Raw genomic sequence first — 17,108 nt, forward strand, 5'->3', positions numbered from 1 at the left:
ACCTTTCCCTTTTGGTAACCATAAATTTGTTTTCTTAGTCCATGGCTCTGTTTCTGTTTTGTAAATAAGCTCATTTGTATCATTTTTTTAGATTCCACATATAAGTGATATCATGTGATATGTCTTTGTCTGATTTACTTCACTGAGTATGATAATCTCTAGGTCCATCCATGTTACTGCAAATGGCATTATTTCATTCTTTTTTATGGCTGATTAATATTCCACTGTATAGATGTACCACATCTTCTTTATCCACTCATCTGTTGATGGACATGTAGGCTGGACACTTAGCCTTCAGATAAAGCCATGGAAAACATATTCACCTTTAAAAAATGTAAATTAGAAATTAGCATCAATAAAAGGCTTTACCTGACATGCAAGCTTCCTTGTCATTGTTCACCTCCATATAAAAATAGAAAAATTATTTCCCAAGAAAATAATTTTCCTTTTCCAAAAGTTACCAAGAAGTCTTGAAATAAAGGCTAATGTAGCAATGCTAATTTCAGATGGTGTTGATTTTTCTTCCACCTATTATGAAAGTAAACTTAGCAAAAAGATTTATACTCACTACTTAGCAATGTTTCTGCATGTCTTTTTGCACTGTTTCTAATTACTAAGGTATTTTGAATGTGTGTAAAGCAGAAAAGTTTGCCTAAAGGCTCAGCTTGACAGCCTTAGAACAATATCCCCCTTATTGCCGATCTCCATGACCCATTCCCACTCTTCATTCCCTTTGACCTCTCTTGACCATTCATTCATTCCTAAAACTCTCCTCTTTCTTTGTGTCACAGACACTGCCCTTCTTCTCTGGTTCTTTCTCGGGTGATTCTCTCTGATTGACAAGCTTCTAACTGAATGCTTTGTACAAAGCTCATCCTCATTTCTTTGCCCTTTTCTTTTTCACATTCTGTCTCCAAATGAAATGCATCCAACTCTTGGCTTCAGTTACTGATCTCTACATGCTTTAATTTCAAGCCTGAAGCCCTCATATGCCCTTAGATTCAAGCTATTTAAAAACTGAATTCTTCTTCTTCCCACATAAACGCCTCTGGCCCCCCAAACCTGGCTTCCCTTTTTAGGCACCCTAATGGATTCACTGTCCATCTTTCTCACCTGGTCACTTTGCTTACATATTGTCTAGGGCTCCTTTTGTGTGATCACAGCAGAGTTCACTGGTTGTGATAGAGGCTGTAGGGTCCACAGAACCAAAAATACTTACTAGATATCCCTTTACAGAAAATGTTTCCCAGCCCCTTATCTAGCAAATAGGTCTATCCTAACACTTACTGTGTTGTTTTTAAGCTGTTGATTATCTTTTCCCCATTAGACCCGAGGCTTCTTTAGGATAGGGTCATATCTTATTTGTTGTTGCTTTTTCAAATCTCTGTTCCTAGCACAGAACCTGATACACAGTTTTTACTAAATAAATATTGATGAACAGTTCTGAGCTCACTCCAGGAAATTTTAGAGTCATTTTTTAGTCTCTTCTAACTTCATCCCATAGATCCAATCTGTTCCTCACACCCCCCCAACACCGCAAGAAAAAAAAATTCTGGGTTGCATTAGATTGTTTGCACAAATGATTGCAATAATTGTCTCTCTCTCTTTTCATGCCCTTGGCTAGTCTCCACCAATACTGACTCTGGGCTTGACCATGTTACTTGCTTTGGTCAACAGGATAATAGCAAACATGATGCCAGTACTTGAAAAGTACATGAGCATTGGGGCTTGCCCTTTCTTGCTGCACTTGAAACACTGATACCACCAGGCGAATGAGCCAGGATAACATGCTGGATGATGAAAGACACATGACACTGATAACTAACCCCTTACTCCAGCCAAGAGCCAAATATGTTAGCAAGGCCATAGAAGCTGGGTGACTGCAGATACGTGAGGGCACTCTATGGCATGAATGAGCCTGGCTAAGACCAGCAAAAGCCCACCCAGATGAGCCTAGCCCAAATTGCTGACCTACAAAATCATAACCTAGTAAAAAATTGTTGTTTTAAGCCAACGTGTTGTTTTGGGGTGATTTGTTATACAGCATAAGCTAGCTGCTACATCAGTCTTCTTCATTTTAAATGTCTCTAGGATTTGTGCCTTAAACATTATCCCCAAACCACCAAAGCAGTGTTCATCACCACTTTATTCTCTACCACATGCTTCATACTAAAATAATACACCAACCTAACCTGTCTTCTTGCCACTAGTTACTATTCAGATATGTGAAACACTTCTGCCAAATTAATCTTCCAAAGCTTTTCTTTCACATATCCTGATCAATGATAAATAAAGACATCTTATTTCCTAAATATAAAGTCCACTTTATATCCTAAATATCCATTTTGATCCTAAAATCATTATAAGATAATCATAGAATCATAAAGCATTAAAAAAAAAGCCTATAGTTAATATGATCTTACAACTTCCTCTTACATATGAGTAAACTGTCTATCCTATGCCTATCTCCCCATTGTATTTTGGAAATACATAACTTGTCTGTTTTCGCACATTCACAGCAGGAGAGGAATTTTGTCTCAGGGCAAATCATACCTTAAGTCTCACCCATATCTGATTTAGATAACGTTTAAGTGAAACTTTGGACCTTAGACTTTAGAATTGATGCTGGAATGAGTTAAGACTTTGGGGGCTGTTGGAATGGAAGGAATGTATTTTGCATGTGAGAAGAACATGAATTTTGGGGTGGAATGATATGGGCTGAATGTCTGTGTCCCCCCCCCCCCCCATATTCATATGTTATAGCCTTAACCTCCTATGTAATGGTATTTGCAGATGGTGCTTTGGGAGGTAATTCAGATTAGATGAGGTCATGAGGGTGGGGCCCTGAGGATGGAATTAGTGCCCTCATAAGAAGAGACACCAGGGTTTCCCTGGTGGCGCAGTGGTAGGGAATCCACCTGCCAATGCAGAGGACATGGGTTCAAGCCCTTGTCCAGGAAGATCCCACATGGTGCAGAGTGGCTGAGCCCGCGTGCCACAACTACTGAAGCCCATGTGCCTAGAGCCCATGCTCTGCAACAAGAGAAGCCACTGCAATGAGACGTCCGTGCATCACAACAAAGAGTAGCCCCCACTCTCTGCAACTAGAGAAAGCCCTCACACAGCAACAAAGACCCAACGCTGCCAAAAATAAATAAATAAATATATTTTTTAAAAAAAAGAAGAGATACCAGAGTACTCTATCTATCTATCTCACTTTTCTTCCCTCTGCCATGTGAGGGCACAGCAAGAAGGCAGTAATCTATAAGCCAGGAAGAGGGCTCTCACCACATCTTGAGCATAATGGTCCCCTGATTTCAGACTTCCAGGTCTCCAGAACTGTGACAAAATAAATTTCTGTTGTCTTAGCCACCCAGTTGGTGGGTATTTTATGGCGGCAGCCCAGCTGACAACATCAACATCCACAAGACAAGAATCACTTACATCTCTACCAGTCAAAATTAATTTTCATTTCTATGGACAAGAATCACTTGCATTTCTGTCAGTTTTCTACAATTAACAGAGTCATAAAATAGCTCAAAGATGAGGAAAGGCATAGATAACACAGAAGAGTGCACTAGACAGGACACCTACCAATCTTTTCTGCCAATGTCAGGGTCTTTCATGTTACCCTGACATATCTAAACAAAAATTATAAGTTAATGGCCTTTTCCTCTTCTGATCTGAAGTTACTATACATGAGACCTGCTGTCACCTTGTATGGCCAGGCCATTCAAGATGGCTGTTCTCTTGCTCTCTGTACATCCCCTGCTCGATCCATCCCTGTTTCATTTACACTCTACTCACATAACTGAACTTCCCTCTTAATCATAGAGCCTAATCAGTAAATACCTACATACTTGCCCCCAGCCTGAGCTAGTGACTGTTCTAGTCTTTAGGTCAGAATGGCTCCCCTACAATAGTTTACCAAGGTACTTCCCTGGTGGTCCAGTGGTTAAGACTCTGCCTTCCAATGCAGGAGATGCAGGTTCAATCCCTAGTTGGGGAACTAAGATCCCACATGCCACAGGGCAACTAAGCCTGTGTGCCACAACTACTGAGCCTGCATTCTAGAGCCCTCACCACAACTAGAGAGAAGCCCTTGCCATGCAATAAGGAGCCCTTGCGCTGCAAGGAAGGATCCCCAATCCTGCAATGAAGATTCCATGTGCCTCAACTAAGACCCGACACAGCCAAATAAATAAATAAATAAATAAATATTTAAAAAATTTTAACAAGTTTATCAAAAGGAAGACCTCTGCCCATGAAGGTACTTAGCCTGAGGGTCTAAGAGGGCCATGTCCCTCTGCTGATTTACCTGGTAACCGATGAGTCGATTCCCCCTATAAGTAGTAGTCTCCCTATTCCTCCCAGGAGTGAAGATTGTTGCCATGTCCTGCCTGCTGTCTGCTGTCCACGGTGGGGTATCACTCCAGGACCCTTTTGCTCAGACATGTAAGATTCCCATCATTAAACTATTGATGTCTCTGTCACTGACTCCAGGCTCTGTCTTCGGTCTCAAGGCTGGGCAAGTACAGGGCTTGCAGGCCTGGGGGGAGCAGCCCAATGCACCTCTTTTCACTGTCTCCTTCATTCAAGATCAGGCTTTCTGTTTGTTTGTCTTCTTTGACTGCAAGTGCAACCCACAGTTCCCAAGCCCACATCAGCCTAAGAAACATTCAAGAGTCAGAGTCATAATGACCTCATGATAGTACTCATTTTGGCCTGTCCTCACTAACAAACTCTGGAACTCTCAGGTCCCTTCCTTTTTTTTTTTTTTTTGCCTCACCACGCAGTGTGCAGGATCTCAGTTCCCCAGCCAGGGATCGAACCCGCACCCCCGACAGTGGCAGCACAGAGTCTTAACCACTGGACTGCCAGGGAAGTCCCAGGCCCCTTCCATCTTGTTAAGGATCCCTGCTGCAGCATCGACATTAAACTCTGCTGTAGATGGTTGGTCTCCTCTGGGCCAATGCAAGGCATCAGATCCCCTTCCATCTTTTACCTTGTAACTCCTTGGATGCCACTGGTCTCCTTGGCCTTAGCCCTACTGCTATGACACCTTCCTGAAGTCAGCCAGGTTGTCACGTGATGCTGCTTATTCTGCTCTACCAGTCACCTCACAGACAAACAAGGAAGGAAGAAATGAAAGTGAAAAGATCTATCATTTACTGAGCTCCTGTTATGTGCCAAGACTTCAGGTACTTTTTTATTCTTCTTCTTTTTTTTTTTTAACTCCTGTCATTTTTGTTTCTGCTTTGGTAGTTAAAAGTAAATTATATCTCCCCTAAAAGAATCTCAAAAAGATAAGACCATTCTTCTATATGCCCCAAATAATGACATTTAATTAAATTAGTAATTTCTTAATAACATCTAATACCTAGTCCAAATCAAAATTTTCCCAGTTCTCAAAAAAAATGTCCTTTATAATTGGTTTCTCCAAGCCAGGATCCAATCCAGGATGGTGTAACTGGTTGTTGTGCTCCTTTAAATCTCTTATAATCTAGAAAAATATCCCTTTTTTATTGATTAATTCACTGAAGAGTAAAATGTCATACTTTCTGGATTTATCTATTTGCTTCTTCATGGTATTTAACTTGTGTGTTTATCTCCTATCTTTCCTGGAAACAAGAATAGCTAAAGTCTTGATTCAAGTTAAACATTTCGGGCCAGATGGAATATGTAATCAGAGGACACCTAATATCTGCTCATCCAGTCATTAGTGATGCTAAGATTGACTGACTTTTCAGCCCTCCTATGAGGCCGCCAGCAGTTTACAAAACACTGGGCTACATAATTATGCCTTCGGTATATTTTGATGAGATACCCTGCAGTCTTGACCACCAGGTGCAACATTGTTGCGGTGAGAAAACTTCTAGAATCTTCAGCAACCCCTCTACAACCTAGCATTTTGGAATACTTCCTTTTGGAAACAAACTGCCTATGGTGAATTTTAATTAAAAATGGACCTTCAAATCACAAGGCTTGCTTTTTCTCCTCCAGGTCAGTGATGTTCTCTGCCAATAGTGAGTCTCAGCCATGATACTGCCCAGTGCTGCAGTGACAGGTTCAGGATTTGGTGTACACTTCCCCAATCTCTCCATCTTTCTTCTCACAACCAGCTGTCCAGTCTTTCTTTATCTCTGTGGTTCTTCCCCAAACCCATCACGTTTTATTGCCCCCAGGGAGCCTTAAAGTGAACACAACATTCCTAGCAAATACTGTGCAATTCAGATCCTTTATTGCAGTTCAGATATGAGGAGCTAAGGAATTAGCGATTGTGAAATGGATCTGCACATTTGAATCAAGAAACTTAAATTCATAAGAACATTTACCCCCAAGGACCCATGAAAAGTTGGCTTTTAAGTGGTATCTTGAGTACTTCTTAATCTTCTGCAATTATTGTTCAGGAAATCAATAATGATAATGTGATGCTGAGAAAAACCATTGTAAATACCATTACGGTAATGCTCCACTTAATGAGCTGCATGAACTAGAAGTCAAGTGTGACTGAGAAAGTCTCCCTGAAACCCAGAAGACCTGCAGATTGCTTCCAACCCACCTTTCAGGGAAAAGAAATAACCTTTGGAAGTTGAGTTGAGAAACTTAGTCAAATATGTGAATTATATGTTCGTTAAAAGTACAAAGCAGGGAATACAATAGTGAGGCAAGTATTTAAAGTCTTGGCTATAGGGAGAGGGGTTACTGGAGGTAGTTACTTTGAATGGCCACTGGTTTAAATCCACTGGAGTCATTTTCCCGAAAGTAAAGTGGAGAAGATGAGAAAATAAATCTTCAACAACTAAAGTTCATGTTGTTCTCACCTAGAATGAGGCAACCTCAATGTCTTACAAAGGCAGATCTGTGCTGGTGATGCACATAAACATATTTGTTTGTATCTAAAGATCTTTCTCAGAAGAGACAGAAAACTGTTTTTATGAACTTATAGGGCCAATCAAAAGGTAATATTATGGGGAGACAGATTTCAGCTTAATGTCAGGGAGAATATCTTTTATTGTGGTGAAATATACTTAAAATAAACTTATCATTTTAACCATTTTTCCGTGTATGGTTGTGACAGTAAGTGCATTCACATTGCTGTGCAACCATCCTTACCATCTACCTCCAGAACTTTTTCAACACCCCCAACTGAAATTCTGAAACCCATTAAACAATAAACCCTCGTTCCTCCCTCTCAAGTCCCTGGTAACCATCATTCTACTTTCTGTCTCTAAGATATTGACTATTATTCTAACTACCTCATATAAGTGGATTCATACAGTAGCTCTCCTTTTGGATCTGACTTACTTTACTTAGCATAATGTCTTCAAGTTTCATCTATGTTGTAGCATGTATCAGAATTTTTTTCCTTTATAAGGCTGAATAATATTTCAGGTTACATATATATACCACACTTTATTTGTCCATTCATCCATAGATGGACATTTGGGTTGTTTCCGTCTTTTGGCTATTGTAAATAACGCTGCTATGAATATAAGTATATGAATATCTGTTCAAGTCCCTGCATTCAGTTATTTTGGGTATATACTCAAAAATGGAATTGCTGGATCACACAGTAATTTTCTGTTTAATTTTTTGAGCAACTTCCAAACAGTTTTCCACAGCTGCCGCACTATTTTACATTCCCATCGGCGACACACATGGGTTCCAATTTCTCCACATCCTTACCAACACTTGTTTTCTGCTTTTAGATCATAGCCATCCTAATGAGTATGAAGAAAAGACTTTGAACAATTAGACCTGCACCACAGTGGGATGAGCTGTCCCAGGAGGTAGAGGCTGATAGATGTGCTCTACCAAAGACTGGATAGACTGCCATGTTCAGTTGTGCAGGTTGTACTGTCCAAGTGTGTCTGGTCATAGGGTGAATGGGGGCTAAAAACCAGCACACGTTTCACATGCCAAGGTTTGAACCCTGGTGTAGGACTTCTTCTTCCCTGAAAATATTGTCAGCTTGCCAAGCCCTGTGCCTAAAGGGGCACCTTTTTTTAAATGCAAACAAAGGCACTTATAAAAGCTATTAATTATTCTGGCCGACTCTTCAACGTGAGGGAGCTGTAGATAGAACAGATTAACACACAGGGTAATACCCAGCCCATTGGACTAGGTGACTATTAAGGTCCCTTTCAACAATGGTATTCTGTGGATCTCTTTGAATGCATTACAAAATGCCCCTCAAATCCTCTGACACGCCTTGCATTGACAGGTGAGGTCTGTATTCCCTCACCTTGAATCTAGGATCTGTGACTGCTTCACTAATAGAATTCGCAGAAGTGACACTGTATCAGTTTCTAGGCCCAGACTTTAAGAACTGGCAGCCACCATTTCCTGTCTCTTGGGACACTCCTTCTTGGAACCCAGCCACCATGCTGTGAGGAAACATAAACCACTCTGTAGGGAGACACACAGAGAGAAAACCCAACACTCATTACCAAGAAAGCAAACTCTTGGAAGTGGAGTCTCCAGGCCCAGCAAAGATGACGAGCTGTTCCGGCCAAGTCCCGCCCAAATTGCAGATTGATGACTAAGGTATGTTGTTTTAAACCACTACCATTTTAGGGTGATTTTCTTTAGCTGCAGCTGATAATCAGAACAGTCTGTAATATAATGTGACTCCAAACTCACATTTGCACAATGTGCCTCCTACCAGCAATGCATTGAAGGACTCCCGGGCAAGGCCTTCTCTAAGGAGCCCTCGATTATATTTTTCCATAGAATGTTTTATTTTTATTCTTTTCTTGATATTGAACATTTACTCAGGTTATTAAATATTGTCTCATATTGTGATTTTAACAAGGTATAGTTAATTTACAATATTATATAAGTTAGAGGTGTACAACATAGTGAGTCACAATTTTTAAAGATTATACTCCATTTAAAGTTATTATAAAATACTGGCTACATTCCCTGCTATATAATACTGCTATATAATATATAAATACTGCTATATAATATATCCTTGTAGCTTATTTATTTTATACATAGTAGTTTATACTTAATCCCCTACCTCTATCTTGTCCCTCCCCTCTTCCCTCTCCCCACTGGTAAGCACTAGTTTGTTCTCTATTTCCGTGTGTTTCCTTTTTGTTATATTCAGTAGTTTTTTTTTTATTTTTTAGATTCTACATATAAGTGATTACCTACAGTATTTGTCTTTCTCTGTCTGACTTATTTCACTAAGCATAATACCCTCCAAGTCCATCCATGTTGCAAATGGCAAATTTTTGTTCTTTTTTATGGCTGAGTAGTATTCCATAATATATATATATATATACACCACATCTTCTTTATCCATTCATCTATTGATGGACACTTGGGTTGCTTCCATATCTTGGTGACTGTAAGTAACACTGCTATGAACACTGGGGTGCATGTATCTTTTCGAATTAGTGTTTTCAGTTTTCTTCAGATATATTCCCAGGAGTGGGATTGCTGGATCATATGGTAGTTCTATTTTTTCATTTTCCGAGGAACCTCCATACTGTTTTCCACAGTGGCTGCACCAATTTACATTCCCACCGACAGTGTACAAGGGTTTCCTTTTCAAGGGGCCTTGATTTTTTCTCACCTGTCAAGGCAATGGCCTTTGTCCCTCATCTCCTCTCCCACGACCCCATTTAGGATAAACTCTCTATGGTATAGACATGTTGAAACCCACCTTCTGCAGCATCTGCATCCTCCCTGCTTGGATTTCTTGAGGAATCATGGATTTCTCAGAGCAACATACTGGACCTTTCAACAATCTCTCCAGGGGCTCCTGCTTTGCCCTGGGCCGGTACTAGGTAGCCCTGGGGTGCTGGCTTCAAGGGACAAGATAGAAACAAAACGTCCTTGATCCAGTAAACTGCTGTCCATGTTGGCTCTTTTACTTGCTATAAGCTTAAGGGGGAACGTACAAGACAAGCAAAGGGGCAGGGAACGCAGAGCAGAAACCATGCTCGGATCCTGACTCTGCAGTTGCTCCCTCCAGATCAAATCTGCCTGCACTTAATGGGAAAGGAAAGTTTTCTCTGCAAGGCCTTCCTCAGTTCTGAGTCTTGTCTGTTAAACTACCCTCCTCCTCGATCACCGTCCCCTCACAACCACTTTCATTTCAGGAAGGAAATAGTTAAAAAGACTCCTACCCTTCAGGGCCTGGGAGGGGGCGGCAGCCTAGTGCTTTATAGTGGCTGCATCCCTGGAGGGCTGGAAGGTTTGGACATTCTTGCCGCCCTAGAGTGGAGTAGAAGGTCTGGGAGCCTTGGGAGAAGGGGAGGACAGACGGGAGGCGTGTTCCTCCGGAGTTTTCCTTTTCTTGCGAGTCCTCGTGCGCGCGCACAGTCATCCCTTTGGTCTGGCGATTGCGGACGGGAGGTGGAGACGCTCCATCCCACCGGGTGGCCGGAGGCGGGCGGCTCGGGGAGGACCTCCCCAGAGAAGCCGTGCCCAGGAAGTTTTGCGAAGCGGAGGCAGCGGTGCAGCCGGGGCCGCTGCAGCGCCGGAGCCCGGGAAACTCGCCACCCACCCTCGCCGTCTCGGCTTCCTCTCGCCCAGGCGCCGCGCGCGGACCGGGCAGCCGTCCGCGCCCGCTGAGCTCCACGGTCGGTGCAACTCTTTTTCTTTAGGGGTCCCGAGCTGGGTAGGGGAGACGCCGGCGGGCACTTCGGTCGGGAGGAGAGGCGAGCCTGGAGCGTTGTAGCCCGGCGCCTGCACCTCCTGCACCAGGGCTGGCATCACCTGCCAGAGGGCGCGAGGCGGCGCGGGCGCTTTTCCTGGTCGGGGTGCGCTCCGGGTACGTTGGGGGTTTGGCAAACTGATCCAAAGCGCCTCAGCCTTCCCAGGCGGGCGTCGGATTTTTAGTCAAAAGAAAACCATCAGTTCTCCCCGGGTCTCCCTTTCCCCGAGGCTTGCGAGAACTTTGTGGAACCTCACGCCCTTGTTGTTGACTCAAGAGCCTACTTGTGAAGTTTGCCCCGCAGCCTGCTTCTCCCGCACGCCCGGGGCATGCCAAGGGTAGCCAAGGACACTGGGTGTGAGGAACAGATGTGTCTGGAAAACCCCCAGGGCAATGAGTTTGGAAACCTGCCCTTGGAGGTCTGGGCGTTTTGTTCTGTGCCCTCCTTTCATGGACACTTGTTGCCCTTCACGTGCCGAGTACAAGGGCTGTTTCCCGATAATCAGCCTCCGTTTACACCATCCTAATGGCGTTCCGGGATAGACCAGACGGCGGAGGGGGGTGGGCTGGGAGGCATATTAAAGTCAGGCGTTGTCAGTCAGGAGAGTTACTAATTTCTTACCCACCGAGCAAGACCCACCAAAAAAACTTATTTCGAAGTTCCTAGTTTATTTGGTTTATTCCTCCTCTTGTAGATATTTACGACTCCTCCCATTCCCTCTGTTTTGTGTTAAGTAATTGAGAAACACCTTGGCAGTCGTTTCTTGTAAATTACCTGCTCTAAACGCTTGCCTTGTGGGTAAGGTCGGAATTTCCAAATTGCTAATTACGAGTGAACTTTGATCCTGGAAGTCTGAGATGTTAAACTGTTAAAGCACAAAGGATTCAGTCCTCTTGCTTAATAATAGCTTTTTTAAAAAAATAAATTTATTTATTTTATTTATTTATTTTTGGCTGTATTGGGTCTCTGTTGCTGTGCACAGGCGGGTGGGGGGCTAGTCTTCACTGCGGTGTAGGCTTCTCGTTGCGGTGGCTTCTCTGGTTGCAGAGCACGGGCTCTAGGCATGCAGGCTTCAGTAGTTGCAGCACGCGGGCTTCAGCAGTTGCAGCACGTGGGCTCAATAGTTGTGGCTCGTGGGCTCTAGAGCACAGGCTCAGTAGTTGCGGTGCACGGGCTTAGTTGCTCTGCAGCATGTGGGATCCTGGACCAGGGCTCGAACCTGTGTCCCCAGCATTGGCAGGCGGATTCTCAACCACTGCGCCACCAGGGAAGCCCTTAATGGTAGCTTTTGAACTCCAGCAAATCCTTAGACCCCAAATATGAAGAATGCTGAATCTATAAACCATGTCCTTCAGGTCTGAACCTGAGGTGCTTCACTAGAGCTATGACTGATTATGACTGATGATCTGAAGCGCAGTGTGACTTAGAGAAATAAGCTTGGAGGAACATGCCTTTGAAAGGGTTTTTTCCTTTGGTTTTGTATTTTTCACCCAATGATGGCATGGCAGCCACGTGCCTTTGCCAGGTATCCCTTAGTTCTGCAGCTTCATATGTGTAGAGAGCTGAAAGAGATGTCTTCAGAAATGATTTCTGTGGTGGCGTCATTGTTGGAGGAGAAAGAAAGTGGTTTTCATGGTAGCTGGCGCACACTTTGATAAGAACCCACAGCTTTGATAAGACTTCTCAGCCCCTGAGGTAATCAGCTCACCAAGCAAACCAATGTGCTGACGTTCAAACACGAGTGGTACTTTTGTGAGTGGTGTCAACCCACCATAGATAGCCAGGTCAGTTCATGAAATAGCCTCCTAGCAGACTGATGGGCAAAGAGCCATTCCATTTCTGGAAAAGGCCTTCTCTCTTTTACTTTTAAGAAAACTGTTTCTGAAGGTTCATTCCTATTGGGCAACTGGGAGGCTTTAGTCATTAAACAGCACAAAATACTGAAGGATTTCCTTTTTACCATCTCTGATCTGAAGGGGTGGATGACAATATGCTTTGTTCTTAGAGTTCTGGTCTCCACGGTGGAATGGAAATAGCGGCGTGTCGTAGGTCTATCAACATTTGGTCAAATACTCCAAACTGTAAGAAGCAGGAAAAAAAAAAACCCTGCAAACTACTTATAATTAAGTCTAGGCAGAACTGTATGCCCCTAGCTTAGAAAAATTGATATTTTAAGACTTGACTGAGTCAAGTCTTATGAGCAAAGTAGAGTGAGGTGTTTTACCTGTCCTGCCATTTCTTGGCCACAAAAATGTGACAACTTCTTCAAGGCTCAGTATCTTCATGATATTGTCCCTGCTTACCTAGAGTTGTAAAGTTCAAGTCTGACAACAAATACTGTATATAATAGATTAATACTATACGTAAAATGTTATTATTAATTCAGGTTCCTGGGGGGAAATCTCTGGGGAAGGCAGAAGTATGCAGTATTTGCACCTTATATTTATTTTAGACCTTCTGTACCACTTGAATAAATCTTATTTCATCCATATATCGACTAAGTCCTAAACTTTGTTGATAACCAAGATAACTGTCAAAATTCCTAAAAGTTCATATCAAAATTCATATCAACCATGAATAGACTCAAAAGGACACAATTCTTAAAATTTAAATTGTGACCTGGGTGTATTCATCATACACACACACCACATCATCATAAATGAGCTTATGGCCTTCATTTTAAAGATTCACAAAAATTCACAGAAAATATACAAAATATTAAAATGGGAAGAGCCGTTTTTATTTACCTTTAATTGTTGTGTTACCACCAACCTCCCTCATTTTCCCAGCATCTTTTCTTCAAGTAGAAACCTAGACTTCCTGAACAAGAAGGACCACTGCTCTCTGCAAGTGACTAAAACAAAACAAAACAAAATAATGAAATGGTCTTTTGAAAATATCTAACCAACCTCCAAAGTCTATTGCTTCTTCAAAACGCTGGAAACATTGTTAAAACACTTTAGATGCTAAGAAGTCATGAGAATGAGAGACAGTACAGTCTAGTGGTTAAGAGCTCAGGCTCAAAGTCAGACTAACCTGCCTTTGAATCACAGAAGCACCACACCAGCTACGGCCTTGACAAGCTACTTGACCTTGTGTTTCCCTGTGTTTATAATGGAACCATGTAACTCCTTCAGAGGGTCATTGTATGGAATAGAGGGCATCACGCATGTGAAGTGCTCAGCACAGTGACTGGTCATAATCAATGTAGCTATAAAGGATGTTTAAAGGATGTATAAAGGATGTTTGGAAAACCAAATAGTATGCCTGGCCTGAGAAAGTCTATTACTCCTAGTTTCATTCATTGGCATATATCCTGATAATAATTTCTGACGAATGGAAAAGCAGAAAAACTCCTGTCAGAAGATGTTGATTGTACACAGTAATCATCCAGGTTTTCAATAAAATAAATATTTGGTCTTTATCAACTATCTCACTTTTAAATGACTAAGATTGTTAATTGTATTGATGGTGTTAATCAGAGTTCTGTTTTTAAATGAACATTTCATAACACTTCAAATGGCTACCTGAGCTGCATGTTATTTTCATGTTCGTTATTTGCCATTGGCAAAACAGCACACATGTTGGAATACTGAATTGTTAATTACAGAATTTGGTGATTTTATGCCTTAATACTACATAACTTTCACTCAGCATATAATGTCTCTTCTCTTCTGTTAATAACTAAAATATTGTTATCTCAACTCGTGAAGGTTTTTTGTAATTCAGGCTATCAGCCTAGGTGTAATGTAACTTCTTCTCTACTACTCGAAGGAAAAACTGCCATGTCCTCATATTATAATCTAGATGTAAGTATAGCTGTGGACAAAAGCGAGAGAGACAGAGACAGAGACAGAGACAGGATACAGAGATATAACTTGCCCTAGTAGAGCTTTGATCTTTGCTTCTTTTGTTCTTCCATGGGGTAACCTGACAGAGATATATCTTATCTAATTACCAGATACGTCCTGCTTTTTAATTGAAGCAGTAATTATCATTGACTACAGTCTTATTGGCAGCTGGAATTTGTAACCAAAATTATTTTTTCTCTTGTCTCTTTTCAGGTAGAAAAAAAAAAAAAAAAAGAGGGTGTCAAAGCAAAAGAATAAGAGACCTTTCCTCAAATTTGCATCAAGATGGAAACCTTTTGCCTCAGGGTGTTGTTTGGGTTGGCGCTGGTTGGATGTGTCGTCAGTGATAATCCTGAGAGCTACAGCACAAATCTAAGCACCCGTGTGGACGATTTCACCACTTTTCGTGGGACAGAACTCAGCTTCATGGTTACCACACATAGACCCACGAATCTGGCCCTCCCCAACAATGGCTCAATGCACAACTATTGCCCACAGCAGACTAAGATTACTTCAGCTTTCAAATACATTAACACTGTGATATCGTGTACTATTTTCATCGTGGGAATGGTGGGGAATGCAACCCTGCTCAGGATCATTTACCAGAACAAGTGCATGAGGAATGGCCCCAACGCACTGATAGCCAGCCTTGCCCTCGGAGACCTTATCTATGTGGTCATTGATCTCCCTATCAATGTATTTAAGGTAGGAAGTAACCACAAATGCGTTTGCAGGTTGGAACATATGCTCTGATTCCACAGTTGAGAGAGGTGCTGCAGACTTTTCTGTCCTTTGGAATTTCAGTCTGTGTTTTTACTGAGAGCCATTTCTGCTCTCTTAAAACTGGGTGACATTTGAAATTTTTATTGTTTGTTAAATGTGACACTGACTTTCTAACTTAATTGTTAACAAAATAGTATTTCAGGGATGACTCTTCAAAGTCATGGTCTTGCATGAATGGGATTCTCATGCCAGCCGTGAGCTGGCTGGGTAGATGGGCAATCTGGGGAAGATCACTGGATTTTTCTGACATTCCATTTCCAGGGTAAGACCTGCTGAGCCCAAAAAGTACTTAAAATAAATTTATCTTCAGTTTCGGTTACCTTTTCAATGTGATGCTATTCGGAAGCCCGATATCCATAGTACGGCTTGAAATGAGAAGGGCTTATTTTATTTTGACTGTCTGGATGATTGAAGGCAAAGGTCATGCTGGCTTCCGCAGTTAGGGCAACTTAGGGATAACGGGTGCACGAGATGGCAGGCCAGTGGTGACCTCATTGAGCAGCATTACTAAGCATCAGTTTACTGTTGCCTCCCGCATTGCTTCAGCTTACATTCAAGGAGCACCTACTGTGTGCCTGCTGCAGAGCTAGGCAACAAGGATCCAAAGACAATCAAAGTTAGAGCCTGAGTGGGAGAGGAAGAGAACTCACCCACCGTTGGTGTGATCACCTTGCTCTAGGGACTAGTTAGTACCAAAACAACTAAAGCCAAAAGGAATCAGTTATTCCATATTTGGTCTAGTGGTTGTGTGGGGGAAATTGCTGCAAGAATTCAAGTGAGCTAAAATTCAAATGAAATTTCATCATCTGTGTCAGATGTTTTAGAATGTCTTTATTCCTAGCACAGGGAAAGCACTTTCCTCAGCCTTTAGTTTTTTGTCTTCTATGTATTATCTGTAGAAACAAAACTATTCTGAGCAAGAATATTCTGAACTATGACTTGAAATGGGAAGTTTGTCAGTTGAAGACATGATTAGTTTTAAGTGAAATAGTAGCATCTTGGTTTCAAGTAGATACACTCCAACTGTGGTGAAATGATACTAGCCTACCAGAAAAAGCAGTGGTCTAACCATAAAGATGAAAACAATGATGAAAATTTTGAACATTACAAGGAAAAATCATCTCAAAATTACTCCAATACACTGTTTGCAAAATTGGGGAAATTAGACAAAATTGGGGAAATTAAGGGATTTCCCTGGTGGTCCAGTGGTTAAGATTCCACCTTCCAATGCAGGCCAGTGGTGACCTCGGGGGGCATGAGTTCAGTCCCTGGTCGGTGAACTAAGATCCCACATGCCACGCAGTATGGCCAAAAATTTTTAAAAAAGAAAAAATTTTTAAATCACATACCATCTCTTTCCACAGAAGAGCATGAATACATGTGTTTTCTGTTTGAACTCAAAGCAGGATTTCAGAACCAAATTAGGAGGCAAAATTGAAAATATGTAAATAATTTTAAATATTTAGCATATGCTACAGAACTTTTTTTCTTTTAAAAAGGTTTTGATTTTCTCTTAGTGAAATATTACACATACTCAACACGACTTCCTCGGGACATCTCTCTTTAATAAGAGATTTGAAAATGTTGACTTGACTCACTCACAATCACGGTGCGGGGTATTAAACATTTTCTGTTCACACTTACACAACTAGTTAACCAACCCATTATGGCTCGGGAAAATAACATAACCATCTCTGATTAACAATTCCCATTTGACCATGTGCAAAAGCAGCTTTTGACATAACCGTATCTGCTGAGAAGGAGCCTTGCTTATCTCTTTGAGGTGCTACCTGCTATT

At 41.8% G+C, this 17,108-nt stretch overlaps 1 protein-coding gene across 2 annotated transcripts in view; it reads left to right on the forward strand.

The window, feature by feature from the left end:
- Positions 1-10,305: 10,305 nt before the first annotated feature.
- Positions 10,306-17,108, forward strand: part of EDNRA (endothelin receptor type A) — a 61,008-nt gene continuing 54,205 nt past the window's right edge. For both annotated transcript variants that reach the window (XM_060012117.1, XM_060012118.1), the window contains exons 1-2: positions 10,306-10,601; positions 14,741-15,232. In XM_060012117.1, the coding sequence (XP_059868100.1) occupies positions 14,813-15,232 (420 nt within the window). In that variant the 5' untranslated portion in view covers positions 10,306-10,601; positions 14,741-14,812. The remainder of the gene's footprint in view (positions 10,602-14,740; positions 15,233-17,108) is intronic.

This window comes from Delphinus delphis, chromosome 5, assembly GCF_949987515.2.
Source record: "Delphinus delphis chromosome 5, mDelDel1.2, whole genome shotgun sequence".
In the NCBI taxonomy this organism is placed as follows: domain Eukaryota; kingdom Metazoa; phylum Chordata; class Mammalia; order Artiodactyla; family Delphinidae; genus Delphinus; species Delphinus delphis.